The following is a 27,629-nucleotide window of genomic DNA, read 5'->3' on the forward strand; positions in this document are numbered from 1 at the left end:
CCTCCCTATAGAAGTGAGATGAGGTCTTTCTGGAGAAGAGTCACTTCCATGGGACATGACCATTGACTTCAAGTAGGGTTTTTAATCTGTGGAAATTCAGAATTGGGGCCAACTTTGACCTTGAAGTACTGCCCATAGAAAAGGCACCAGTGTTTTTCATTAGATAATGAAACCAGGTATATCAATCCAGGCAGGCAAGATGAATTTTTACTTTAATGCTTTGCAATTGCTTTAAAGATTTTCTTTTCTAATAACTGGATCCGGTTTTTAGGCATTCAGTACAACAATCTTTATGCTGTTAATAAACATGTTTTTCTAATGAATATCTCTTGGTAATCTTGCCTGTAATTCAGGAAACCCAAGCGAAGCAGAGATAAAAATATGCACATACTAAAAGCTCATATTGAAAAAAAAAAAAAAAATCAATTCAAAGTTAAATTACCCATTTTAAATTTCAGTATAAAAGCAACTAAAAATACTGAGTTCTTGAACTTCAATTAATCTTTAGCTATTAAGCCAGAAGGGAAAAAGATTCTTTGGAGTATCAGATAGGAATCTGCAAAGAGCTCAGATCACTTTGCAGACGAACTTCACCATCACTGAAACTCCCCATTCACAGCTCCACTGGGCTGGTTAACTCATGCTTGTCTTAGACTCCTTTGGGTTTCTTTTTTCCAGGAATGTGTGTGTGACTGCCTGCATGCATGTGGCATACATTTTCCAGCTTCTCAGGGATTAATTGGCAGAAGTGCTTGTCATGGTTAAATAATTTTATTTAATTTGCACCGTGTGAAGATATTTGGATAAAAGGAAAAATAATTAAAATTTAATTACTTCCCCCCCCCTTTATAATGAGAAACAGTTGCATTCCTTGGAGGCTCAGCTGGGAATAGAACATCACTCAACTTTATTGTTAAATATGCAATAATAATAATAATTAAAAAAATAAAAATCAATGATCAATTTCTTCTAGTAGAAGAGTGACAAGCCCAGGATAGGCAAAAATACTGTATTGTTTTCTAGAATCAACAAAAACTAAAGTTTACAAAGGTACTGAGGGCACAAAATAACCTCAACATCTAAAGCACTTTCTTACAGGTTTCTAAATAAACAAATAATGTTTTTACTAAAAGGCTTGAAGTCTAGAAGATGTCTCTTCAATGAATCACTCCAGCTATGGAAGGGGCCACCTTTAATGATAGGCCAGAGCCTCTGCCATGCATGTTGAGGAATTTCATAAAACTTGACAACCTCTCCTTTTTAATAATTTCAGGCAAAAGTACTGGATTGTTTTATGTGGTTTCCAAGCAGAAAGAAAGGCTAAGTCCTCCTCTCCCCTTGATGCCATCTGTCCTTAAAACACAGCCATCGAAAAAGCAATTGGTTTCATTAAAAAAAAAAAAAAAGAATACCTTGAAGGGGGCAGAGGAGATAAATCAAAGATCTGGAGATGTATTATCATCTTTATTGGCAGCTCTGTGCTACACAGAGCTTCTTCTCTTGGAGCCCCTGGCCCTTTGTTAGCTCCATCTTCAAACTACAACTGTTTAAAGACCACACCTGCAGCCAGCCAGAAGCCTCAAATTTCCCTGGCTCCCTGTTTGGTGTCAACAGCCTCAATCACTTTTTGACTTGACCTACAATGGCTAACAGGCAACTTCTGTGTCAAGATACACCCACAGAAGTGCATGGTAATTCTTGGCCAGCCTGAAGCTGCATGATAGTAGATAACCTTCCAAAAGACCAGTGACTCTGCTCCTTCAAAAGATCCTCACCTCTGTGGCAAAGAGGTTCAACAGGCTCCTCTAAGCTTCTTGAGGCTCCTCTAAGCTTAGGTTGTGTTGCAAAGTGACTTTGGAAGAATCAGGTTAGCACCATGATGCTAAACCAGTCTCTGCAGTCCACGCACAGAAGCATTAAACATCGTATCAGCAAGTTGTGGATAAACCTCAGGCATGCACAGGCTCATGTCTGCTGCTTCTGTATCCCACAAGGTTTCCAGGGAAGATGACTTAAAGTAATGCACCTATGCATGCTGTATTTTTAAAGATTATTCCTTCTGCAGATTAAAATCAGCTTTCAAATCAGAGTAGGAAGAGGACAGTAAGGTCACTGTAACAAAACCCTTATCTGGAGAGGACCAGCTTTTACAGCTTTATATCTACTCACTAAGGCATTCATTACTGCTAAATGTCAACTAACTGTAGAAAGAAACTTTTTATATAAATTCTCTCAAACTAGAAGTCATCGGGGGGGGGGGGGGGGGGGGGAGGGGATTAAATAAAACAGATAAAGACCATGGTTCAGCAAGGTAATGATTACTACCTTCAATGTGCAAATAAGGTTGCATAGAAATCTGTAGCTCAAAACTTCCATTTGTACTACCCTACACCATCTGTCCCCAAAGACATTGGCAGAGTCATTTTGGATAATTTGAATCTTTTTTCTTTGGTTACAACTGATGCATATGCTGCCAACTATGTTGGGGTGATGACTTCCAAACATGCACAAGATCATTGTGGTCACAAATTATACTGTAAATGCAAGAGAGGACTTCCCTAGCCTTCCTTGATAAGTGCCCATTTTAAGCTTTTTTTCTCTCCAATGAAAAAGTGATAAAAAGGGAGTAATAACATGTCTGCTACCCACAGTGCATAATCTAATAAAGCTATAGGCTTCATAAAACCTCTCTCGGATGGTCAATAACAATAAATAAATGCCTGAATGTGAAGTTTACCCAAAATATCAGAAAACATGCTGCTAGAAGGAAAAAACACATTTTGACAGCATAGTATTTCAATTCAAATTAAGACATTATATAGTGCAGCCAATTTATATTTGCATATTAAGAAAATGGCAAACTCTTTCTACCAGATTTTGCCAGTACATTTTGACATGAAAAATCTGGTGTAACAACACTCTTAACACAATTAATGGTTATTTACACAATTAATGGTTATTTACAAAAGCACTTCTTGTATCCTCTAAAGTTTGCTTCCTTGCAGCATCATCTTTTTTTTACCCAGTGTAAATACAGGCTCCTATAAAAAGATGGTGGGAAATAAAAGGCAAAAAACCCCAAACAAACAAACAATCATTTGGAATTAAATCTTCCAATACCTTATGGAAAAAAAACAACCTGCTGGAATGAGTTTTTGCCCTTTCCAATGGACAGATGTTCTCATCAATGAGAAAATTAGAACCTGATGACAAACTCTGAGGTTTAAATGTCACTCCCTACCACTCTGGTTCAAATAAAAATGGAAGTGGCATTAAGAGAGCAGTGTGCAAGCTCTGCAGACTGGCAATTTCTCCTAATTAAAAAGCAGAGTTTATAGACACTTTTAGTGACACTCATAAAGTATGCATCTGAAAGCAGAATACTTTATTGGGTTTACTGCCCAGAAAGCTATTTTCTCATTGCTAGTGAATTATTTGCTTTCCCAGCTTATTCAGGAGTTTCACATTCCCTGTAACAAGTTTCTAACATTTTAAAATTAAAAAAAAACAAAACCAAACCTAACAAAAAACCCTCAGACCCATCAGTAACTCCCTCAGAAGGCAACCTCCTGAGCACTGTCTGAGTAAAGTGCAAAGCACATCCAAGAAGCACATACTGACTTTCACACATGTTGCAAAAGAGGCACAAAAAGGACTCGCTGACCAGGCAGTACAATTTATAATGTGGGTATTATTTTTGCATCTTTAACACCGGGAGAGAATGCCCACCCAAGAAAAGCACTCTGTGAAGTGACACACTGATTGTCTGGGTGCCTTTCTGAAAGGTACACTTCAGTTAAAAGTCAAGTCATTAGGCTCCGCACAAGAGGAAGCAGATGAAATCCAATCGAACGCATTACAGAGGTCAGGCTAAATGAGCTAATGGTCCCTTCTGGTCTTAAAAAATCTATTAATCTAATTTAATTCTCTGTTCTACTCTTCATACCAGAGTCAATTTAAACTCATTTATATGAAAAGAACACATTACAGCAGCCCTACACAACACACCATGTTCTGACTATGCAGTTTTAGGTTACTCTAAAGCTTCATTTACTTCCCACAGAGCTTGGGAGGAGGCTTTGTTTATACATGAGAGCTTATATTTACAAGCAAGGCACCAGACAGAGGCACCTTTCCTAACTCAACCCTGGATGAATCTGTACCTTAAACTACATCAGTTAACTAGAAACTTGCTAGGGAACTTTCCACCTTGGCTCGATTTTCAGGTACTGGTGTTCCTCACTCATCCCAATACCTGCCTGGTGAGGAGCACAACATTTTTATTGATAGAATCTGTTCCTGTCACTCCAAGGATATTTCTTGTGAATAACTTGTAACATGCTAAATATCGCACCAAGAAAACACTTGGCAGTCACTGTCCAGAGAGAAAAGCAAGCACTTACATGGAGAAGGCCAGAAATACTTACTCCTATTAGTCCCTCTAGTGTATACATATACTCCCGCCAAGCAAATATATTTTACAACCTTTCCCTCACAGAAATATAATAATAATTAAAAAAAAACAACCCACCCTTCTTTTCTATGCAGCCTTCCCTCAATATTTCCCTCCTTCTGAAGCCTTAGTGTTCACATAAACATTACCTGCCATTTGCTTAATTCACTAATATCAGAGAGCAAAACATCACGTGAATTCAGGCTGACCAACCTTAGCAAGCCACAGCATCCTTCATGCATGCTTTGGGCAGAGGAAATAATATAACACAAAGAGGCAAGTGAATGAGAGGCCAATACACAGGGCTCACAGGAGCTCTTCTTCACATGGTGTGTTGGAAAGACCCTATGAATGGACAGCTGGCATGTCTGTACTTGATACCTTTACTTTTTATCTTTGCTTGCAGCACACAGACATTCCTTTTCATTTCTCCATCCCAAATATCAACAGATGAAAAAGAATTGTAGAGCTACCTAATGCCCCATCTCTCCACTGGCTGTGTTAATTTATTCCAGCTATCTGAAGGAAGTATGAATGGCAGCCCAGTAAGGCAGCTCAGACTGGCACAAAGGCACCTGATTTTCCATCTTCTGTCATGCCCAGCGTATAATTTCTATAGTTTTCAGCTCTGACATTTCATTGCTTTTTCCCCCTCCTCCCTTTTGAGTCTCAAGCAGCTGGTACTTTGTGAGAACACAAAACACCCAGTTTGCTTATTCAGTGCCAGTCTTTTTAAACTGAATCCCATGTTTTGGTGCCTTAAGACCTGTTTCCTCTCAGCACATTTTAATCACGCAAAAATCCTATTTACAGTGAAAAAATCCCATTACAGCAAATGATCGCTACACTGTTTTAATGGACACATGTCATTCACCTAAGCCTTCATCATCTGCTTTGCTCTCTAATCATGAACACACCCTTAAAAAGTCTTTTCAACATAAAAATGTAGGGCAGATACTGCAACTCAAATTCACATGGATATTCGCTGTTTATTCCAGCTTACAATTTATATCTCATCTGCAGATGCTTTAGACATAAAACAGGAGGTCAAAAAGCCTCTCGCTGGCAAAATGCAATTCCTTCTAGGGGCAAACGTAAATTCACTGTAGACTCACTCCTGAAAACCCTGAGTCTAAACCCCTATCAACTTCAGAGGATTTGTCTGAATAATGGCTGAGCTGAAACTCACCAGGAACTTTGAGATTTTGTTCCAGAAACCTTTTAATTAGATCAACCTTTACTCATGCACACCTGACACACACAAAAGAAATGGACACTGGTTTAGTCTTGCTTTTTTCAGAACACAACTTTCTTGATTTAGCATAGGTACAAATGCCAAAATGCACTTGAGAAGGTGTTATTCAAAGTACCTATTATTCTCTGTTTTTTTCTGGGATCTACTTAGTTTCCCCTGTCAGGCTGTTGACAATATTGCCAACTAGCATTTCCCAGCCTTTCATGGCTGGTATCACTTCTCTCCACAATGTGGAGATCTTCAAAGTAGCTACCAAGATTCTTTTTGTACCTTCAATATAAATTTCCTTCCTATCAGCAACCCATCAAATCCAACCCTACCATGAGTGTTCAGCTGGACTTGTGAAGATAAGGTTGACCTTTTCATTCCTGATGTATACCTTGGATACTTTTTGATCAGCACAGTCATACCTTAGGTGTCTGGAAAATTGACTTGCTGCCACATCTGAAGGATGGGGAGATGCTAAAGGCATCATCACACCTGCCTGAAGTCAAGGCAAGGCTCTTCATAAGGGTTCAATAATTTTGTAACTTACTCCTGAAGAGCTTTTTACTCCTCTTTAACCTAAGTATAAAGGCCAGCCGTATGAAGAGCATCCAATACATCTTCTGCTTGCTTTGACACTAAAGGAGAATATGGCAGGGCATCCACATCTGCTCTCGTGGTTAAAAAAAAGAAAGAAAGAAAGAAAACCTGGCATAGCAGCACTGGAGAGTGAGGGCGGCATCAAAAAAGTTAATTAGCAACACTGAGCTAGACTTTAGGAGACGAATCTTAATAAGTGCTGCTAAAAATATTACAGTAGTCATTTCTAGAACAAACACACTCAGTGACAGACGAGAGAGGAGAGCAATACAAACCCATGAGCTGCCATAGTGGAGATATTTTCAGTGGGAAGCAGGAATAAAGGCTTCTCATTTAAAAAATACATTAGCAAAAAAACCAAGCTGGAGCGTGAAGAAAGCATCTGGGAGCCCACGTCCCAAGCCAGACTAGTGGCTCTGCAGCCAGGCCAGAGCAGAACTGCAGAGAACAGAAGGTGTTTGCACCATATGTGACCAGCATTGAGGAATCAGGTACACAAATATAATGTAAGCTGAGAGGGTAATGCCTTGAGAAAAAACCTGGCAGGTTATACTCCTGCTTTTGGGTGGGAGAAGAGGAGCTGGCAGAGCCAACAGCTCAAAAATGGAACAATCCTGGATTCTCTCAAGGTTTATGCCCCTAAGCCTGTGCAGACTCCCATCACTGCAAAAAAGCCAGCAAAATCCACTTGTCAAGCGATAAACAGTGCACTCATTACTAAAATCATGTTTAAAAATACAATGCTAAAAGCTGTCTATGGTACATGATGCAGTCACTTCCTCCTGTGAAAAGTGCCCTTGCACATTTGCTATGTGTCGCCTCTCGCTCTCTGCCTCTGGCAAACAGCTCAAACCAAAGGGCTGGCACACTCATGGCTGGGTTTGGTGCAAAGTATGTGCATCAGACTGATAAGCTGCGTGGATGTCAGTGTGACAACTCTGGTGGTCTTGAACTTAATGAAACAACAATTAATCGCAACTTCAGGCTGATTCCTGAAGTTGAAGATCTCGCTGGAGAAGAGGAAAAGACTATCCTTCATATGCACTTAATGCTTTTATCCACATGCAATCACTGTTATCTTCAGCCATACATCTCATGCTTGCTGCCAGGAACAGCCGCCTCAGCTTTTCCGACATGTTCTTGGCAAGGTGCTTTCCCCCTCCTGGCGTTTGACAGGATTATGAAGTGCTGAAGTCTCTGGCCTCCTTTTGTTTTGAAGCTTGAAGTGAAGTTTAGCTTAATCATTTTGTCTCTTGCTGCCCTTCCCCTGCTTCAAGCATCCTGGCTGCCCACCAGCCCAGTTCCCAAGCACTCCGGCTTGTAAGTCTGTGCGAACAGGACTCCAGCCCATGGCACGCAGGGTCTTAGAGCAAATTCCTGTTTGGTTTGCTATGGAAACAACTGATTCTAAAGAGGATATAACACTATCTCAGTTTAGCTCCCAGGTGTGTTAGGCATGCTGTACACGGAAGTGGTGGAGTCACCATCCCTGAGAGTGTTTAAAAAGCATGAACGAGGTTTTAAGTGACATGGTTTAGTGGTGGTCTCGGCAGTCCTGGGGTAATTGACTTCATGATTCCAAAGATCTTTTCTGACCTAGCTGATTCTATGATTTTCTCAAGCTGGCTCGAACAGGTGCCTTATAGTTGGAGGAGTGACTTGAGGAAAAGAAAGGCTCCTCCTCTTTCATTCGGTGAGGCTACCTCCTGTTCTATAGTCCTACTGAAAGAAGTACATTTTCATTTAGGAAGATGGAACAACCACATATTTATTCATACTGGAGAGGCACTGAAGATACTCATGCTGCGCTAAGCAAACAGTATTACTATTCATTAAATGCTCCACAAAGGGAATGTTTTTAAGCTAAGGAATCTTGCAGTTTTAAAGGATTTTTTTGTGAGAAGGTAGAAGAGCTCAAACTCCACCTTTCCTGACCAAAAAAAAGGCAGAAATACCTAATTTCAGAAAAGTGTCCAGGAATATGACACTTTTTAATTTTTTTTTTTTTTTAATCAAACACTGCTTTAGAAAGAGGGAAAAAATAAAACAGGATAAAAATAAAGAGGCTCAAAAGATAAGACATCAAAATGGGGAACAAACACAATGCTGGATCCCAGCATGCTCCAGGGTAGGTGAAATATCCTCCTTTTCTTCTAAGATTAAGGTACTGGCTGAACAGCAAATTTGGCTGAGATGCCAGCTTTGCTATAAAAGATGTGCCAGGGACCCAGTCATGATACGTGTTCAGCAGAGGCTGCTGAGAGCACACGCTGATCTCTCTGAAAACCTCCAGCAACACTGCGCAACCAGCAGCTGTCACTGTAAGCAATGAAGAGGAACAGGAGCGAGAGAGCTAGGGATTCTCCTAGATGGGAGGAAAGCAACTAGAAACTAAAAAGCACAGGAGAAGCTGCAATTAAACACTCAGCACCCTCCTAAAGAAGGCCCTCGTCAGACCAGAGAAGCAGCTCATGCAAAAAGCTCAGCTGGCCTTTTAAAATGCAGCCAAATTTAACTTCAGGTACTAAGCATGGCTTATTGCAATGGGATCTTGAAGCAGTGTCAATTCATATCCTGTGCACAAGTGGGATTTAAGATTTGGCAGCCCTTTTGATGCATTTCCCAAGGATATAGGGCGCTAAGGGCGAGCAGAGCAGGAAGCTGCTTTCAGCTACCTATTGGCACGTGACAACTTTGAAATGTTCATGATTCTCTGCCCACTATCCACATTACTCAGCTGTCAAAGAGAAGGCCTCAGATTTATGATGTGAAAATTACATTTTAACGAGGTGTCATATGTGTTTAAAGTTCTTATTCATCACCATACTGCCACATCTTTTACCCAAGACACAAATGCACTTAATTAGCATATTATAAGGACAGAAGGTTCACCTTATCTGCATCGTAAAACTGCTCTAGAAAAAAAAAACAAAACGACAAAAAAACCAAACAAAACCCAACAACCCAACCACCTTTATTGAATAAAATGGTTGCAATCACATGTCAAGAGAGCATCCCACAATATTTAACAGAATCCAGAGAATAAAAGTTTGACATATGCCCTTCATACCACATTTGCTTACTAGACTGGCAGTCCACAGTGTTAATATGCAATTTATTGACACTTAAGCACAATGAGGCTGTTTTAGAAGCTTTATATCATATCACTGTCTTCCTTATGTATTTGGCATATTTATTTATTAACTTCATACATCTATTAAACACCTCAAATTGTAATACCTTGGTCTCTCGGACATAATTTAAAACACCTCCTTGAAAATAGGAGCTCTATTTCCCATGCCACTGGGAACAGCTGTCAGGACATACAAGTCCCAAAGATGAACAGAGGGATCTTTATCCTGGTTCAAGTCCTTCACTGATAAGCTATGGGGCAGTCACTAGTCCCTCCTCCTGGTCTAAACGTTCAGCCAGCACAACCCAAGCTCCTACAAAAGAGCTGCTGGCCCTGGCATAGGGAGCCTAAGGCATTTAAAAGACAAAACTTTCTTCTTCTTCTGGTCTTTCTGCTGGCCAGTAACATCCACCTGGTGCCCATCCAGGAGTCATGACTGCCCAGGGAGGTGCAGAAATGCAAAGCCAGGAGATACGTGTTTGTGTGCAAGCATGGTGCTGGGAAATGGGATGGGAGCACTTTACCTTTTAGGAGATGAAGATTTGTTGATGTTTGTCTTGAATTTGTTTACACAGACTTTATCACAAGTGGGTGATGATTAAAACAGGTAACTCTGGTGAATATTAAGACTGATTAAGTCGTGGAAAATTCTGTTAATAGACTTTTGTTTCCCTCTCTGCACATATCTACTGGGACACAAAAAAAACTGAGCACTTTTGTAGGTTCAAATTATTGAAGAATGTAATGCAAAACACTACTAGAGTTGCAGAGCTATTCTCACTATCACTTCAAATTAGCAAACCATTTGCAAATCTTTCGCCCCATTTTTATAAAGGGAGAAAAGGAAGACCCAGGGAAATACATGTCAGTCAGTTCCACCTTGGTGCCTGGCAAGATCATGAAGGAGATCCTCCTGGAAATTATGCTAAGGCACATGGACAGTAAGGGGATGACTGGTGACAGCCAACATGGCTTCACTAAGGGCAAATCATGCCTGACAAATGTGATGGCCTTCTATGATGGGACTTTGATAAGGAAAGAGCAACTGACACCATCTACGTGGACTTGTGCAAAGTGTTTGACACTGTCCTGCATGGCGCCCTTGTCTACAAATTGAAGACACGTGGATTTGATGATGGATGATGGACCACACAGTGGATAAGGAACTGGCTGGACGGTTACACTCAGAGAGTTGTGGTCAACAGCTCAATGACCAAGGTGGAGACCAGTGATGATGGTGTCTCTCGGGGGTCGGTGTTGGGACTGGCACTGTTTTGTCAGTGACATGGACAGTGGGATTGAGTGCACCCTCAGCAAGTTTGGAAATGACACCAAGCTATGTGATGCAGTCAACATGCTGGAGGGAAGGGATGCCATCCAGAAGGACCTTTGACAGGCTCGAGAGGTGGGCCTGTGTGAACTTCATGAAGTACAACAAGGCCAAGTGCAAGTCCTGCACCTGGGTTGGGGCAATCCCAGGCACAGCTACAGGCTGGGCAGTGACTGAATTGAGAGCAGCCCTGAGAAGGAATTGGGGGTGTTGGCTGACAGCTGTATGCTGGGCTGCATGAAAAGGAGCATGGCCAGGAGGTCGAGGGAGGTGATTGTCCCCCTCTGCTCTTGCAAGACCCTACCTGGAGTTCTGCATTCAGCAGTGGCATCTCCAAGACACAAGAGGGACATAGACCTGCTTGAGCAAATCCAGAGGAGGCCATGAAGATGATCAGAGGGCTGGAGCACCTCTCCTATGAAGATAGGCAGAGAGAGTTGGGCTTGTTCAGCCTGGACAAGAGAAAACTCCAGGGAGACCTTAGGGAAGCCTTTCAGTAATTAAAGAAGGCCTACATGAAATCTGGAATCAAGGATATATAGTGATAGGACAAGGGGGAATGGTTTTGAACTGAAATAGGGTAGGTTTAGATCAGATATTAGGAATAAATTATTTACTCAGAGGGCAGTGTGGCACTGACACAGGTTGCCCAGAGAAGTTGTGGCTGTCCCATCCCTGGAAGTGTTTATTAAGGCCAGGATGGATGGGGATTGGAGCAATCTGGTCTAATGGTAGGTGTCCCTGATTATGGCAGGGGAGTTGGAACTAGATGATCTTTAAAGTCCATTCAACCCTGACTATTCTTCAGTTCTATGAAACTCAAAAGCATCTACAAAGAAATAGCACAAAAGCTCAGGAGTATTTATGGAAAAGCATCCTCAAAAAAACCCTACTTTTAAGGCCAAACAGCATAAACAAAGAAAATATGCTTTGAAAGCTTTTGGTACCTTCAGGTTCACTTGAAGGTAGACATTAATGACAGGTTTCCTGGAATTTGCAGGCACTGAGGACTGCTTGCTTTCAAAACTGGCTTTGGGATAAATGAAAACAACCTCAGACAAGAGAAAGAAAAAAAAAAGAGAGCGTGTCAAATCCTTAAAATGCAGCTTTTCCCATTTCTGAGAAAAATGAACAATTACTTTTAATTCAGTCAAGAGAGCTAAATTGCTTTTAGGTCAGTTGACTCCAGCATTGTGCTTCACTTACGACTTCAGAATATTTTGTCTTCCCTGGTACCTTCAGCTGCTACAGAAGCTGAGCACAGAAACTCCAGGGTTTGACACTCACTTACTCTGAGCAGTAAAAGCTGACTTTTTTAAACAGTGGGTGAGAGAAATTCTGAGATAGCGCAGGTTGCAAATATGTTCCAAACCTACACACACAAACAGACCTTTAATTAAAACTCACAGAAAATGTTTCATTACTATGAAGAGCAAGAGGATGGGATCCCTGCCCTTCCTATAAGCTAAGTGATTTCTGCTTCCTTCCATTTTCCCTGGATAGTTTGGAAAATGACTGAAAATGCTTGATTCTAAGTGAACTGGAGCCCCCAGCACCTGTTTTTCTTTTTATTTTAGATAGCCCTGAAATGTATGATACTTGAGATTTGAAAAATGTTTCAAACATGTTACTGCCTATTTAGATAGAAAAATATATTACTTCTTTTGTTAAGATCAATGTTTGGTTTTTAGAGCTCTTCTCCTAAAACTTCACACTTAATTGTCTTTTAACAACCAATTTGTTCAACCTATCAATTTTATAATCTTTTATTTTCTAATTAAGCGAATATTTTTTTATATATTTTACTACTCAAACTGTAACCCTATGGAAAATGGCCACACTGAACATTGCCATGCTCTAAACAAACACTGGCAACTTCTGGAAGGGGAGAGGGGAAACACATACCCACACTCCACTCTATAAAAAAATAACTAAATAAATAACTAAATAAAATATCCTGGTCCTTCACTGCTTTCCCAGTGTTTCATTGGCTCCTGTTCTGCTCTTTGGTGCATGAGCTGGGCTTATGCCAGCCATGCATTTAGAATTATATAGAAGTCAATGCAGCATGAAATTTGGTGCTAACCAGAAAATGTGTTGCACTGAACTTGGAAAAGAAAGAGTCACACAGACCTGGTCTCCTGGCTCCTTTCTGAAAGAAATGAAACCAACAAAAAAACAAAATACAAAACCCCAAAACAAACACCCAACTACAATCAAACAGGCGTTGTTCACTTATACAATTCAAAATCAGTGTTCCTGTTTGACTGACTCATAACGTTCCCCCTAATCAGGCTGTGAAGGTAATGGAGCAATAAACTCCCTTTGTAAAGGTATTTTTCTTCACTTCGAAATACCTTGGCCCATTTGAGATGTCTCATCAAAAAATTCACTTGCTCTCAGAGCAGTCCTCTCAAAAGTCCTCTAAACCCATAAAATAGTGAGGTAATGGGATCCTTATAAATTTCTGCCAAAAAGGAAATCTTGGCAATTTTCAGAGAAGAGAAATGCATGTAGAATTCAGCTTTGTCCCCACATTACAAAGCTATCAAAAATTGCATGAAAGAAACATCAGAGAAGGCTAACCAGATTCTCTGACACCAGATTAACCCCCTTATGTCCACCACTCAAAGCCAAAAACAGCTTCAGCTTTCCATCTGAGGCACTGGGGGATTTTAAATTCTCATCCAAACATGAATGAAATGCAGGGGCTTCAAACAGTGACAAATCAAATCCTTGCACATCACAGACCTTGCACATTCAGCCCTCTTCCAGGTTTTCACCTGCTTTCCCATCAAACCAGCTTAGACTGGGAAAAGGGGGAAAAACATTTCCTTTTTTACAGGAAAGCATAAAATTCGGGGTTTTCACCAATTATGGCTTTTTTCTTTTTTTATCTTAAAGAGGATATTACTGACAAGAGTCACCACAGGAAAAAGCAGCAGTGGAGATTCTGATGTAATACCTAGAAATATTTCACTGAAAATGAGAGAAACTCCATGAAATAGAAGGGATGCAATTGATTTTCACTCCTCAGGGATAGCTCACAAATTGCTCTGCTTCACTCCAGTACTCAGAAAGTACATGCTCATCATTAAGTTGGGAGAATGAGTATTACTTCATTTTTTGCTCATTTGAGATCTTGAAGAGGTCAACATCATTGAAAATGTCCCTGCTCTTCTCTTAACACTCACACAGTTTTGTTCATCTGCCTCTTCAAGATTTCCTTCTCTTCTTCCTCACATTTTTGCATAAAAATGAGAAAGTCACTGCCATTTTATTACTTTTATTCCACCTCTCCCCTGGATTTCATATCCACAGTTTCTTTCAGCATCTCTTGATCCATTTTTATACACATAACAGGCTGCACACAGGAAAAAAAAAAATAAAATTCAGCAACAGAAACCTCTCAACTTCTCTTTTGCAACTTGAAGCCCTGAATCGATTCATCCACTTCTGAGTTTCTGGATGAACAAAAAGAATGTTTTGGGAATTGTCATTAAGAACCAAACAGCTTACGGTACAAATGACCTTAATTCTTCATTTCCTCTTACTTCTTCAGCTTTTCTGAAGTGCACAGTCCAGCATAGAAACTACCTGATAACTGAGCAAATGCTGTTTAGAAATTCTTGTACTGTCATATGAATTTGACCAGAATATAGATTAAGTCATGTTACTAATACAATGCCAACTGTGAACATAATACTGGCAAAACAATGAAGAAGTTGGTGAAGATAAAGGAATATAACTGAACTAAGCAATTACCAGCATAATTTCTAACAGGAAAAAGGGTGGAAAAGCTGGGAATCCTCTAGGGAACGTTCTCTTACAGAAAGTATAGTGAGTCATAGTAAGCCATCAAATGCTTTGAAAAAGAAAGAGAAATTTTAAATAACCCAACAATCTGGAAGTTTTTGTTCTCAATTCCTCACTCAACTCTAGACACACACTACTGGGTGCATGCCCACATATGCAATTAGCTTTGGCTTCCCTGAACACCTGAACTTGCTCAGCTTAATAGAATGCAGTCATTTAAACTGGCTGGCATTTTTCCCCTGTCTGCAGTGATAGTATCTTCCATGCTTTGTTTTGCCAAAATTCCTGCAGAAGGGAAAACAATCTGATATACAGAGGATAATTCCGTTAAGGAGAAAAGACTGCTATCCCTGTGATGCAAACAACAGCATGGACATTTGAAGACTGTTTCAGCTTGTTTACAGGTAACGCATAGCAAACTCTCCATTTCATTTCAAACTAAGTTAAAAAAAAATATTCTGCACATGTTAATGTCTTAATATCCATAATAGGCATTGTGGTGGGATTTAACTTACAGAAACGTAGACATATCAGTGAGACAGAAGTCTAATTCAATTTTACACCCTATTTGCAAGAAAGATAGAAAGCCCGATTCAGATTGTGGCTCAGTATTAAAGGACTTACCTGCTCTGCTGTCCAGTGGGCCAAAATCCAAGGAATATTTCACAACATGATAGTTGTTCCATACATAAAGGAGGTTGTCCCGGGGATTATAATCCACAGCAGCAATATACTGGTAGGAGTTTGGAAAGGGTACATCCACCATGCTATCCTTGCTTTGGTCAGTGTTATATATGTAGTCTATTTTATTCCCTGTGGCTTCATTGTCATCATCTTCATACACAGATTTCACCACATACAAAATCCCACAGATCATGAAGGCGTTAGAAGCTGACCTCTTGTCATAGGCAGTATCCCACGTCCCTTCAATCCTTAATGTGTAAGGGTTTAACTGGCTAATGACTATTTTGCCATTATTTTGTTCTGTTGCATAGATTACCCACAGCCCGTTCTCATCCACAGCCAAGTCTATATCAGACTTGCCTCCCCAGCGGTAGGGAGAGGTGTCATGATAATTTGCATTAGCTATGATAGCCTCCCCGCTTTTTATCCTTGTCCGCAAGTCAAACTTGACTATGTTCCTGGTTCGTTCCTTGTTGAAGAACAAAGCCCCATCATACACCACGAACCCTGTGCCATCCACCCGGTGAGGGAGTTTGTAGGTAGTAGTTGGTCTCCCAGCAATGAAGTCATCCTTGGAGGAGTACTCCGTCAGTGTGTCCGTCCGGTACGGTGTCCAGGGCATGTAGTAGATCTTGTCAGATGCCTGCAGAGGGTCCTTGCACCAGGCACCAGATTGGTGGTCAGATTCAAATAAGTGTTCGCTCTGGTATACTCCTTTCAGCAGTCCAGGGCAAAGAAAAACTGTTGGAGGGGAAAAGAATTTAAAACAAAAGAAACCAAAGTTAATGAGCGGTTGGCTCAAACATCTCAACAGCTTCTAGCTCTGGAGCAGAGGATACTTGAGATCAGAGAAAACCCAAAAGCAATGCCTTGTAGCTGGAGACTAGCCGTCCCACTGGCCATGTCTCTAGAACAAGATTTGCTCCATCAAACTGATTTTTTTTCTCCCTGCTTTTTCTATCTCCTGTGGCTCATTTTCTTATTGCTTTTCAAATCTGTTTTTACAGGTGCACTTACTTGGACCACTTGCCTTTGTAAACTCTGAAATTAATATGTGCCCCCAAAGAATTTCTGGCTTTGTATTTCCATTATATTCTGCAGTGAATTTGTACCTACTAGGTGAAGGGGTAAACTCCCAAGGAATTGATCCACATATTTATTTGAACAATCCACAGAAAAATGGCCTAGAAATGAAAATAAGAGAGAGAAATTCCCATCTTTACAGCCCAAGCGATATGAAATATTTAAAGGGTACCAATAGCAAAGCAGAGGCGAATCCCTTAGCAACTCAGAAGAGCATTTAAAGCAAAGGGAGTGGGGAGAGTGGGGAGGAGGGAAACATCCGTCTACAGATCTGTAGTATAACTAGAAATGAGGCTTTCAAAGCTGCTACAGGACACACAAAACATGCAGTCCACGCAATTAAAAATGAATGACGTATGGATGCTGAAAAGAAAAGACAAGGAAGGAAGGAAGAAAGGAAAGAAGGAAGGAAAAGAATAAAGTTCACCGGAGAGGAACCCAAGGTCTAGATTTTAATCAGTTAAAAAATGTCCTGTTAAATATAGTAGTAATTCAAACTTAAAAACATATACCTTCTATTGTTACATGAGAGGAGCACAGAGGAGCAGTTTGACTAACCGGAGTGCTTTGCTGCTCAGACTTCAGGGGGGCTGAGTGGAGCCAGGGCATGCCCAGCACCTGGGAGGAGGCTCAGACGGTGCCCAGCTAACCTTGGCATCGTGGGAATGCCAACGCCAAGAGGTCAGCCAGCTGGACGGGGAGACAAAAGGAAGGACGCTGTGGAGCAAAACTGGCTCGCTCAGCCCTTGTCATCCCCAGTAGCATCCTCCTGACCTGAGGTGCTTCACACGCTTCAGGAGGAGAATAGTGGTTGGTTATTTGTAATGCTAATCTCCATGAGCATGAGTAGTACAATAACCATGACGATGGAATGGGCAGCAGGGAGGCATGAAGAGGCATCCCACCACAGGCTTCTGGTAGCACAGGGCTGGCAGATGGGATCCTGTGTTCGTGCTCCCTGGTTGGAGCGTAACCAATTATTTTCAGAAATGCAGAAATTGGTAATATCCTCTGGAGAGTGAGACAGGAGGAAAATAAGATTTAGTAACTGGTGTGAAAGCATATTGCTCTATTGGAGTCTAAGTAATCACCCAGAGTTGCTGATAAAGCGGTGCTGTTTCCAAGAAGCTTTTATGGCATAATTAGATATACTTATGTACATACATATGTATGCACACTTTCCAAATTCTTTGGGGCAGGAAAAGAGTGAGTTATCTAAACCTTTGAACAGAAATTTAATGGAAAAAATGTGGCACTGGTAAAAAAAATTCAGCAAAAATGAGTTATCTGGTGAAGTTGAGCAGCAGAGATACTAAATAAACTTTAACAAAAAAGTAGTGAGAATTAATGACAAAGTATTTCAACTAAAACGTTAAACTGTTAAATAACAGCCTATACATAAGTAATATATATAATTTGAAAGGTATTTAATTACCTTTTTGTTCCACTTCTATTGTAGAGAGAGAGGTAAAGAGAGAAAGGAGAAAAGAGAATAGATTAATGGTACTGTATTGGCCAGGTACTTTTCTTCACCTCTTTCATATGAAAAGGAAGCTTTATTAATTTACTTTAGTATGTGAACATTTTACATATATGTATAGATAAAGCCCTTCTTCTGATATACACTGGATAATATGCAGACAAGCTGAACAAAATACATATAAATTTTAACTTTACAAAAGTCTTTCAGAAGAAAAAAAAAAACAACACTTGGGACATATCAAGCCCCAAAATGAACTTTTTGAGATACTTGTCAGCAGCAGCCTTGGACTGGTTTCATAAAGCAAAATGAAATACCCATACACTGAAATATGACTGATACAGATTTATGTATAGAATAAAAACTCTAGAGAGAAACTTTATAGAATATACATCTTCATATATTTCACCAAAATCCTGTAAAATAGAGATCCCTACTTTAAGCAGGAGAATATTGTCTTCAGACATTAATATATTCCCTTATGACACAAACAGACAATTTAGAGTAGTTAAATGAAGCACATTGTTAGGTTTTTGTAGAGTCCTGCTTATGTTTCGGAGAAACAACCTTCAGTAGGAATTGGGAAAAAATAAAATTAAATACTGTCATATGATTTACAAGATCCCAAAGACTCGCATGTTAACAAGTTAAAAATACCTAAGCACTATTTAAAAAGCCCAACCCCATAACTTGCTGGATATTTTTATGTGAATTATTCACCATGCATAATAATGCTGCTGAAGAGGCTGCATCCCTTTGGACAAAGACCTTTGCAGTCAGAATAAATAAATTTAATGCACTTACTAATTGCTAAATGCTCAGTAACAGTTTCTGCAGCTAACAACCTCCTGCAAGAGGCCTTGGAGCCATCATCCAAAAGTCCCCTGCAGTTGTGCACAGACTCTTTCTTCTTACAGCATCATGGGGCACCAAACAGTTTCTGCACTCCCAGCCTTGGGGTTTGCTATTTCTGCAGGGCCTCTTCTCCAAGACTGTAGGAGAAGGCAGGCCTCATAAAATATCACTGAGGGAGAAGCAAGAACTTGCCAGCAAAACAGTATGGTTTTGACAGCTGAGAGATCTCTGCTCAGAGAAGCGAGACAGGAATGCAAAGGTATGCACATGCATTTTGTTTTTACTTGCACAGAGTTCACCCTGGCCTCTTCCAGACTGAGGCAGTTGCCAAATGACTGTCCTCCGGTGCTGGGACTGCAAATCCCTTTGCATTCAAAAGTCTCATTCATTTGGATGGGAAACTGCAAGCTCAATGGAAGAATGATTTCAGGCTAAGACTGCAAATGCATTGACTAGACATGTAGATCTGCACTTTGCCGTGCAGGGAGGCACACATCCGGAGCCAACTGCAGCTCCCAAAATGAATGTTTCCAAACTTTAACAGTCTTTTTTATTTGGGCTTTGAGTCTACCTCATAACAAGTTAAGGTTAAAGGCAAACGTTATCACCATGTGGCTGTCAGGGCTCTAAGGAGCAGAAATGACACATTTCAGTGCAAGCACCTGGTTTTGCGAGGGAAAGAACCAGCAAGATTAAAAAAGCACCAGACCCAGAAAATGAAGAAATCCACACAGAAATTGCTCTCCCCATTCCAGGCTGTGGCGGGCCACAGTTAAGTAAGGTATGCAGAAAAAATTAAATGTCCTTGGCAAAAGCAAGAAAGCAACATGACGGATCCCCAAATGCATGGCTTCACACTGATTCTTCTGGCTGATGGTATACTGTACCTCTGGCAGCCTAGAAGGTAGTAATTTATGTTTCCAAACGAGCAAAAGCTTTTGTAATACACTAGAACAACAGTGTGATATTGTAAGGCAGGAAGAGAGGAGCTTTTGCAGGAGATAATATATTTGCGACCAGCTGAGCTGAGTGACCTGAAGCACTGATTACCGTTCTCCTGAATAGCTCATATGTGTTATTAGCAGTCAGTGCCATATCCAGCTCTCTTACAATTCCAGACATGGTATGTGTTTTGGTGACCCCCTGCACGGTGCTTTCTATTATATGTATCACAAATACGTATTTTGCTCCTGCTGATTTAAGACTTAATGCTTTTGAATTTCAATAATTATTCAGCTTTTATCGGGATGTCATATTATTCAAACAGGTTGCATGGGAAGCATAGAGGATTTGGCTCATTGAGCAGTATTAAAACGAAGGGTCTAATTAGGGTCTGACTATCCCTTCAGTTCTGCAATATCACTGCAAAACCATCTTCATAAAGTACTGGAATTTCTTTTTTTTTTTTTTAATTATGCCCAATTACAGACAATTGTGCATCTCTGCAATGCCTGTGCCAGTCTATAGAATTTAAATACTGCTTATAACACAGAAGGCATCTTACCTTCCTGCAGGGATCTACAGAAAAAGCAGATGTACACATTTATTTCTCTTACAATGACATCTTCCACTCCTGCTATCGCTGCACTGGAGCAGAACAATGGTATTTTACCTCAATTTCCTATGCCAGCTGCAGGCCAGTGCCATTGGCTTCAACAGCACCAGAGGCCCAACGGAAATCAAGAAACATTTGCCAGGTTTGAGGGGAGTTACAAACAAGACTTTCCACGTAACCTGATTTTCTGCTGTTTCTTTGTACAGAAGAAAAACCAACACCAGTGTCCGATCATAAGCCATTAAGCCTACTCCTGAGCAATCAGGCAGATTTCTGTCAGCCATTCAGAGAAATCACACAAACAAATGAATTACATACTCTTAGTACTGATGGACTAAGCCTCTGAAAATACACTTTAAATTTTTGGCACAATTAACACTTGAACAACATTAACTGCTCATTTTCTTACCACCACATTGAGTTGCACTCAACTGTTTAAGGCATAAGCATGGAGTGGCAGAGTCCTATAGAGAGTTCTCTCCCCGACACTGCTTCAAACCCACAACAGCAGCACAAAACTACTGGCAAAAAAAAATTGTCTTAAGGTCCTTTCCAACCCTAACTATTCTATAATTCTATGATCTGAGTAGGGGTGATGTTAAAATTGTGAAAGTAAGTAAAAAGTTGTGCCCTGTACTTTGACAGCTGTTCGTTTTGCGGACAAACATTTAATAGCAGAATAAATGACATCCACTCTGTTCCTGTCCTTCAGAGGTCAAACTGATTTAATATTCAGAGACTCAGTGTTAAACACATGGTTAATGACAGTACAGAAGGACCAAGAAAACAAGGTTTTGAGGCTGACCTTAGCAGACCAAGACGCAGTCCCTCAGCCATGCTGAAGGTGCTTCATGCCAGATGTCGTTTACCACAGCATCTCGCCTCCACTAACCAGCTGGACCAGAATGCATGGGGAGGCAAAGCTGAAAAGATTCATGGCACTGGGGAACCAGCTAGGGAGAAACATTCCCAAAAGGCATAGTACTGGCCTTGTGCCCTGCCTGGATAAATGACCCATGGTGCAAGATGGTGACCATTGTATAGCCGACCCACTACTTGGCTCTGAGCCCTGTTGTTCCAGGCTCAAGCATTGAGCTCCCTTTAATAATTAAATGAAGTCTGGAAATTGCCTTGGCACCAGGGTTCCTCATATAAGGATAGTCTGGGATCTAGAGCTTTTCTTTTTCTCTCTAATCCCTAGACCCCAATCTCCTTGGCCAGCCTTGTGCTAACAGGAAATCACAACTCTCTCAACCTTTGACTTGAGGGCCTCCTTACAGTATCCACAGAGAGCTTTTCCAATTTGCATGTTTATTCCCAATACATGCACCCCCACTTACCATCTGTGGGTTTTAGGTTGAATAGGAACATGTTTTGGAAGCCACAAACCTAGCAAGGCACCCCAAAGCACACCCATATAAAGTCTGCTTGGAAATGAAGGCACTCTTTCAAAGACAACGACTGGGTGCTGAAGTCTCAGTGTTCCCCTACTAAAAGAAGGTTAAAGTAAACAAGAGGCATGGTCAAAATTCAGGGCACCAAAGCACATGTTGACAACATACTTCCTTTTAGCTATTAAAAGAGAAGGCAGTAGTCTAGGCAACTAGGCAATACACAGGAAAGGCTGGCATCAGATTCACAGCATGTCCAGCATGGTGGATCACTGATGACAGGACTCCATAGTCAGTGCTAGAGAAACTGTCCTCTAGGGTGTGGGAAAATCTGCTGTTGGGCAGGATGCATTCCCAGCCACGCTAATAGTAATAGAAGTCCTGAGCAGTTTCTCTTTTCAGCACCTAAAATTTAAGAAAGTTGTTGAGGTCTCTGAGAAAATACAGCAGTTGACAGATCAGAGGCAACATCAGAATGGAGCACAGGTACCGTTGGAGTGTCATCAGATTCTCATTTGTCCCTCTGGCTCCCCATCCCAGGACCCATCCTGTATGCATTTCAAACCCATGGTGCTCTATTATCATGAAACTCAACTGTCAGGAAACAGAGGTGGTATGTAGACAGATCTGAATTGGGAAACACAGTTTAAGAAAAGATGAACTCTGTAGAAGCCTGACCTAAGAGAAATTTATCTAAACCCAAGGAATGAATCACAGAATCACAGAATGGTTTGGGTGCTAGCTCTAACTTCCCTGCCATAGACAGGAACACCTTCCACTAGACCAGGCTGCTCAAAGCCATGCTAAAATACGAAAAAAAATCTGAGAATACTCTTCTTTTATTAATTTGAACTTAAACGACACTCAAACTCCCACATACAATTTGCTAGAAGCACAGTTAGCTAGCTTGGCATTTACATGACACATGCTGTTTTGGCAGCCTAAAGTTCAAAATGCTACAGAAGTACCCATCTCTGCTTAATTTTCTTCTTTTGACATATAATTAAAATGACAAAAGAGACCACATAGCCAAGCTCAGCATTCACTCTGTGCAGCACAGATGCAAACCAAAGAATATACCACTGTTTCTCTCATCCCCATGGTCCTTCTAGGAAAGCCTGGAGCCCTTCTGTTGCACAGGTGGGTGGTCACTGGACCCTGAATGCCCTAATAACAGAAACACAGTCACATCCACTGAAGCAAGCTGTAGCCAGGAGAAGGTCAGATGACATTTTGCCTCTAGACAAAGGAAAAGCAACAGCAACATGATGGTCTTTGGTCTCAGTCCCTTCATTGCAGCTATTCTTGCTTACAGAAGACATGGTGACCAGCCCCCATCCCCATCCTCCACACCAAGATGCCCCCAAGCCAGAATTTACCACTAGTCGTGTTAGCCTCAGTGAAACACTCATTTCATGAGCTTTTCATGTGAAAAAAAAAATTAACATGCAATAGGGGAAGCCCTCTTGGGCCTTGGCTCAGTAGTAAACAGAGAATGAAAGAAGTAGGTTTTCTAAGACTACTTTGAAAATACATACTGTTGCTATCTTCCCATTTGTGCCACCTAATCTCACTTTACTATGATTTTTAAGTATTTGTTCCCTCCTCAACATGACAAGTTTTCTAGAAATCATTTCCCTTCCTTTACAGAGTAAGAACAATGTCAGCTTCCTTTGGCAAGGTACAACAAATAAATACGTAACAGACTGCACTTTGTGCCACTGCTTTACCTGGGGGATCTTCACCTGTAGCAATGTCAAGTGTGTACATGCACTTAAATGGGGAACAGAGCCCTGGCTTTGCAGTACAAGAGCAATCTGACACTTGAATATAAAGCACTCAGAGCTTCATTCTCCAGCCAAAGGAATGAAGAAATTATTTTTATCAATTATATTGCACTGAATTAGCTTTCTCATGGCTGCCAAATTTCTGTTAGGAAAGAACTACACACATTTCGAGACTCTCCATTGCAGCTCTCCACCAGACCAAAACTATTCTGAAAAATAAGTTTTAAAGTTTATTTAGGCTTAAATGATTATAATGGTGGGACCCACTCAGTCTGTAACATTATTTATATTTCCAAGAAAATTTAAGATTTCAATAAAAAGTGTATTTCCCTCTTCTTGACTGTACATACCTCTGTGTGCACATTATGCTCCCTCACATAAAGCTGGGAGAAAGAAAAAAAACCCAAACTTTATTTATTGCACAGGAAAAATGCTTGCCTTTTACAGCATATGAAGTGCTAATCCTTTATTTAATAAAAGGGAGGAATAATCTCACTTGCTCCATTTCCAAATTCCATTTTACGTATAATACCCAGGCACCAGCAAATTAAGGTGCTCTACAAGTAACCTGCATTACAATTGCTTCATGTAACACATTCCCAAAATTATCACCTCTTAATTAATTTCACTGTGAAGTACGGATACTGGAAATGTCAATAATCCATAAATGCTTTCACGAACCACAGCCTAAATTAAATCCTTAAGTATGGTATCTATAGATCTGCAGAAATCAAAGCTGTCGTTTTTCGTAAGTGGATTTTTTTTTTCCTTACATTTCCATTCATCTGATAAATTCATGAAACCTTTCAAACCATTAATTTGGGCTTCCTTAAAATGTCAGTGCTTTCAATCTGCTTTTTAATACATAATAACTAAATGTAATAGATGTTCGCTAAAATAATACTAAAGATTATTAATGTTAAAACACCTGTCAGTGTAACTTACAGTCATCAGGACCCAGGAAACCACTAATATACATTAACTCTTGTCCACTGGAGGTTTCTCTGAGATGAAAAAAGCTAGTTTCCTATAAAATTGCCCAGTGTATTACAGATCAAACCAGGTTATTTGGGAGGAGGCCATCTTTTTCTTAAACATTCATATAATGGATGACAGGCATCAGAGGCCTGAGCCATCAAATGGACTCTTCCTCAAACCCAAGAAATAACAAATGCTTTTCCATGACGCTGTCCCCTCAAGGTCAATTTTCTAGGAACTTAAATACTGTGATCTCATTTTCTAATTTTAGGTACCAAAGCGCACACACACAAAAATATGCCTTTAAATATTCTGTTAAGAGAAAAAAGAAAAATCGGTCCTGCAGAAGGCCAGTGAAACTTTGGGATTCTGAGTTTTGGGGTTAAATCCCTTTCATGTGTCCAGCCCTGCAGAAGCTGCTGCTATTCTGCAGAGCAGAGATCAGTGAGAGCGTTTTTAGCTTTGAATGGTTCTACAAACATTCAGATTTCCTGAATTTCCACAAAAAAAAATCTATTCTTTCTTTGCCTCTTTCCTCTTCTTATTATTCCAGGTAGCAGTCACAGTGACTGGCTTCTCTGAAGAAGCAGACACTTCATCAACTTCAGCAGATACTGAATGTGATTGTGCTGCACTTCCGAATGTATTATTCCAAGAGGTAAATATGTTTTTCTCAAGTAAAGATAATTCACTTAAGATATAATGAGTCCTGAAATATACAGCACTGAGGGAAGGGGGGGAGGAAGTAGCAGCAAACATTGTTATATTCTAAGTTCACCTTCAGAAGAAATATCTGACATTTTAATGTGCATAAATCTCTTCTGTACTTGAGATTTTAATTTCAGAGAAGAGGCGTTGGTTGACAGAAAGCTCATTATAACCCGGCAGTGTGTGCTCACAGCTCAGAAAGCCAACTGTATATCGGTCTGCATCAAAAGAAGCGTGGTCAGCAGGTTGAAGGAGGTGATTCCACTCTCATGAGGCCCCACCTGCAGTGTCCTGTTCAGCTTTGGTCCCCCCAACATGAGAGCGATGTGGACCTGCTTGAGTGAGTCCAGAGGAGGGCCACAAAGATGATCAGAGGGCTGCAGCACCTCTTCTATGAAGACAGGCTGAGAGAGTTGGGCTTGTTCAGCCTGGAGAAGAGAAGGCTCCAGGGAGAGTTTAAGGAAGCCTTACAGTACCTAAAGGGGGCGTACAAGAAATATGGACAAGGACTTTTTAACAAGGGCATGTAGTGACAGGACAAGGAGGAATGGCTTTAAGCTGAAAAAGAATAGATTTAAATTAGACATTAGGAACTATGCAGGTGGTGAGACACTGCAACAGTTCTCACCAGAAGTGTTCAAGGCCAGGATGGATAGAACTTTGAGCAACCTGGTCTAGTGGAATGTGTCCCTGCCCACGGTAGGGAGGTTGGAACTAGGTATCTTTAAGGTGTCTTACCAACCCAAATCATTCTATGATTCCAGAGATAAAGGAACATGAAAAAACAGTTCATCCCTGTATCTGGGAAACAAAAAGGTTGTTTATGCTAGTCAAAGTGCGTTTGCCAGAGCACTGGCTCACCACAATCACAAGCAGAAAAATAAGCCGGACAGAGTTCCACTGTGACCCTGTAGCTAGTAACATATACCCCTGCTGTCACCAGTTTATACAGAAACCAGCAGTAACTTAATACACTGCAACTCTCTCAACTTGTTATGCACCAGAATTTTTCTTTTAAATTTGTCAACTAAAAAGAAGCAGCAAGATGAGTTAGCATGAGAGAGGAAAAAAAGGACCATACAAGTACTGTGTGAAATTCAATTACAGCTACAAGTCATCCAGCCAAACTTTCCTTGGCAGTTGGCCTCTTATTGTTTCCAGCACAACAGCAGAAGAGTGAGCTGCCTTTAAATTATAGCAGAATCAGCCACCTGAACATCATTCTCCCACAATGAAGAGAAGAAAGAAAGAAGTGAAAGCCCAGATCCAGTAAGGCAGGTAAGGGCTGCAGGGCTGACCCTCTGCAGTGCTTTTTCTTTAGCAATACAGCCCTATGGCTGGGATGAGCAAGATGCAGAGATCTGGTGCCTCCAATGGAGGTGTGAATTAAACTTCAGCCAGGCTGTGAGTGAGCTTCATTATAAAAGGGGAGAGAGGCATTACTGTTCATTACTTACAGCTCCAGGTCTAAAAAGGTTAAAAAGAAAAAAAAAAAAGGAGAGCCAAGCATTTTCCAAGAATGCTTATTTAATGGTGCCTCTCTGGAAAAGGTCTGGGCATAAAATAACTACTAAGATGCATCTCCTCTCCATCAAGACAGGATTCTGTGCACACAAAGGTGGGCAAAAAGGTGCTGGCACCAGGGTTTGATCCTCAAGAGCTGTTGAGCGTAGCTTCCCAGGGCAGGAACCTAATTCCTGGTGCTGCAAGCTCGGTCTGGGAGGACTCAAGACATGGGGTATGGAAGGACAGACAGACAGAATGGTTAAAATACTCGCAACGAAACAGGTGTTTTGGAAGTAACTTTGTCTGGTAAAATCTAATCCCAGAGAGCTCTTGTGAGTACGTTTGAGTCTAGGTTTTACTGCCCTTGGTCATTTAGTTCATGTATAACTGGGTTGGGTAAACGGACCCAGGCAACCACCCTACTTTCTCCTCCTGGAACATAAAATACATGGAAAGATGACATGGCAAATAGGCAAATCTACCTAATTAAGAATTACTATTATTTGCACAGCTCTTTACATCTTCCTTGCCAAATGAACTGTGAACCTTCCTTGCCTGAATTAAAAAGGAACAAAAGCCTGAAGCTCATTAAAGAGTCATCCTCGTTCAGGCACGAGATAAATCTGAGATGTCAAAAGCCTGACAGAGCCATCAAGGCAAACATTAGGTGTCTTGCCTTAAGCAATAAGCAGGAAGGGAAAAAATGTCTTAGGTGAGGGTATGCTGAACTAAAGCTCTGTGTCTTTTTGTCCAATTTCTCTCCAACGAGGAATAAGCTGTTTGTCATCCTGCCAGCTATGAGACTAGCTATAAAATAATGGATTCCACAGGCCCAAATGAGGCTAATCATGATTGCCAAGGCATGTCTGTGCTGTGAGAAGTGAGTGAAAGTTGATACTCTTCAGAGAAAACATTTTTTGAAAAGCTCTTTGCTCTGGAATAAGCCTTGGCACTTATCTCATCTTGGAGTATCTACCATATTTCTTGTTTGATTCCAAGGCATATTGATGACACCAGCTGCTATGGCTGA

The 27,629-nt window shown here is 40.8% G+C and overlaps 1 protein-coding gene across 20 annotated transcripts in view; it reads right to left on the reverse strand.

Moving 5' to 3' along the window:
• ADGRL3 (adhesion G protein-coupled receptor L3) overlaps positions 1-27,629 on the reverse strand; it is a 516,853-nt gene that overhangs the window by 169,233 nt on the left and 319,991 nt on the right. For all 20 annotated transcript variants that reach the window (XR_009963392.1, XR_009963393.1, XM_062611552.1 and 17 more), the window contains one exon: positions 15,197-15,997. Coding sequence is in view for 18 of the 20 variants with exons in the window: in XM_062611552.1 (XP_062467536.1) it covers positions 15,197-15,997 (801 nt within the window). In the remaining 2 variants the exon portion in view is untranslated. The remainder of the gene's footprint in view (positions 1-15,196; positions 15,998-27,629) is intronic.

The sequence above is a fragment of the Pezoporus occidentalis genome, unplaced genomic scaffold (assembly GCF_034315485.1).
Source record: "Pezoporus occidentalis ecotype Australia unplaced genomic scaffold, CSIRO_AGI_Poc_V1 ctg154, whole genome shotgun sequence".
NCBI lineage: Eukaryota > Metazoa > Chordata > Aves > Psittaciformes > Psittacidae > Pezoporus > Pezoporus occidentalis.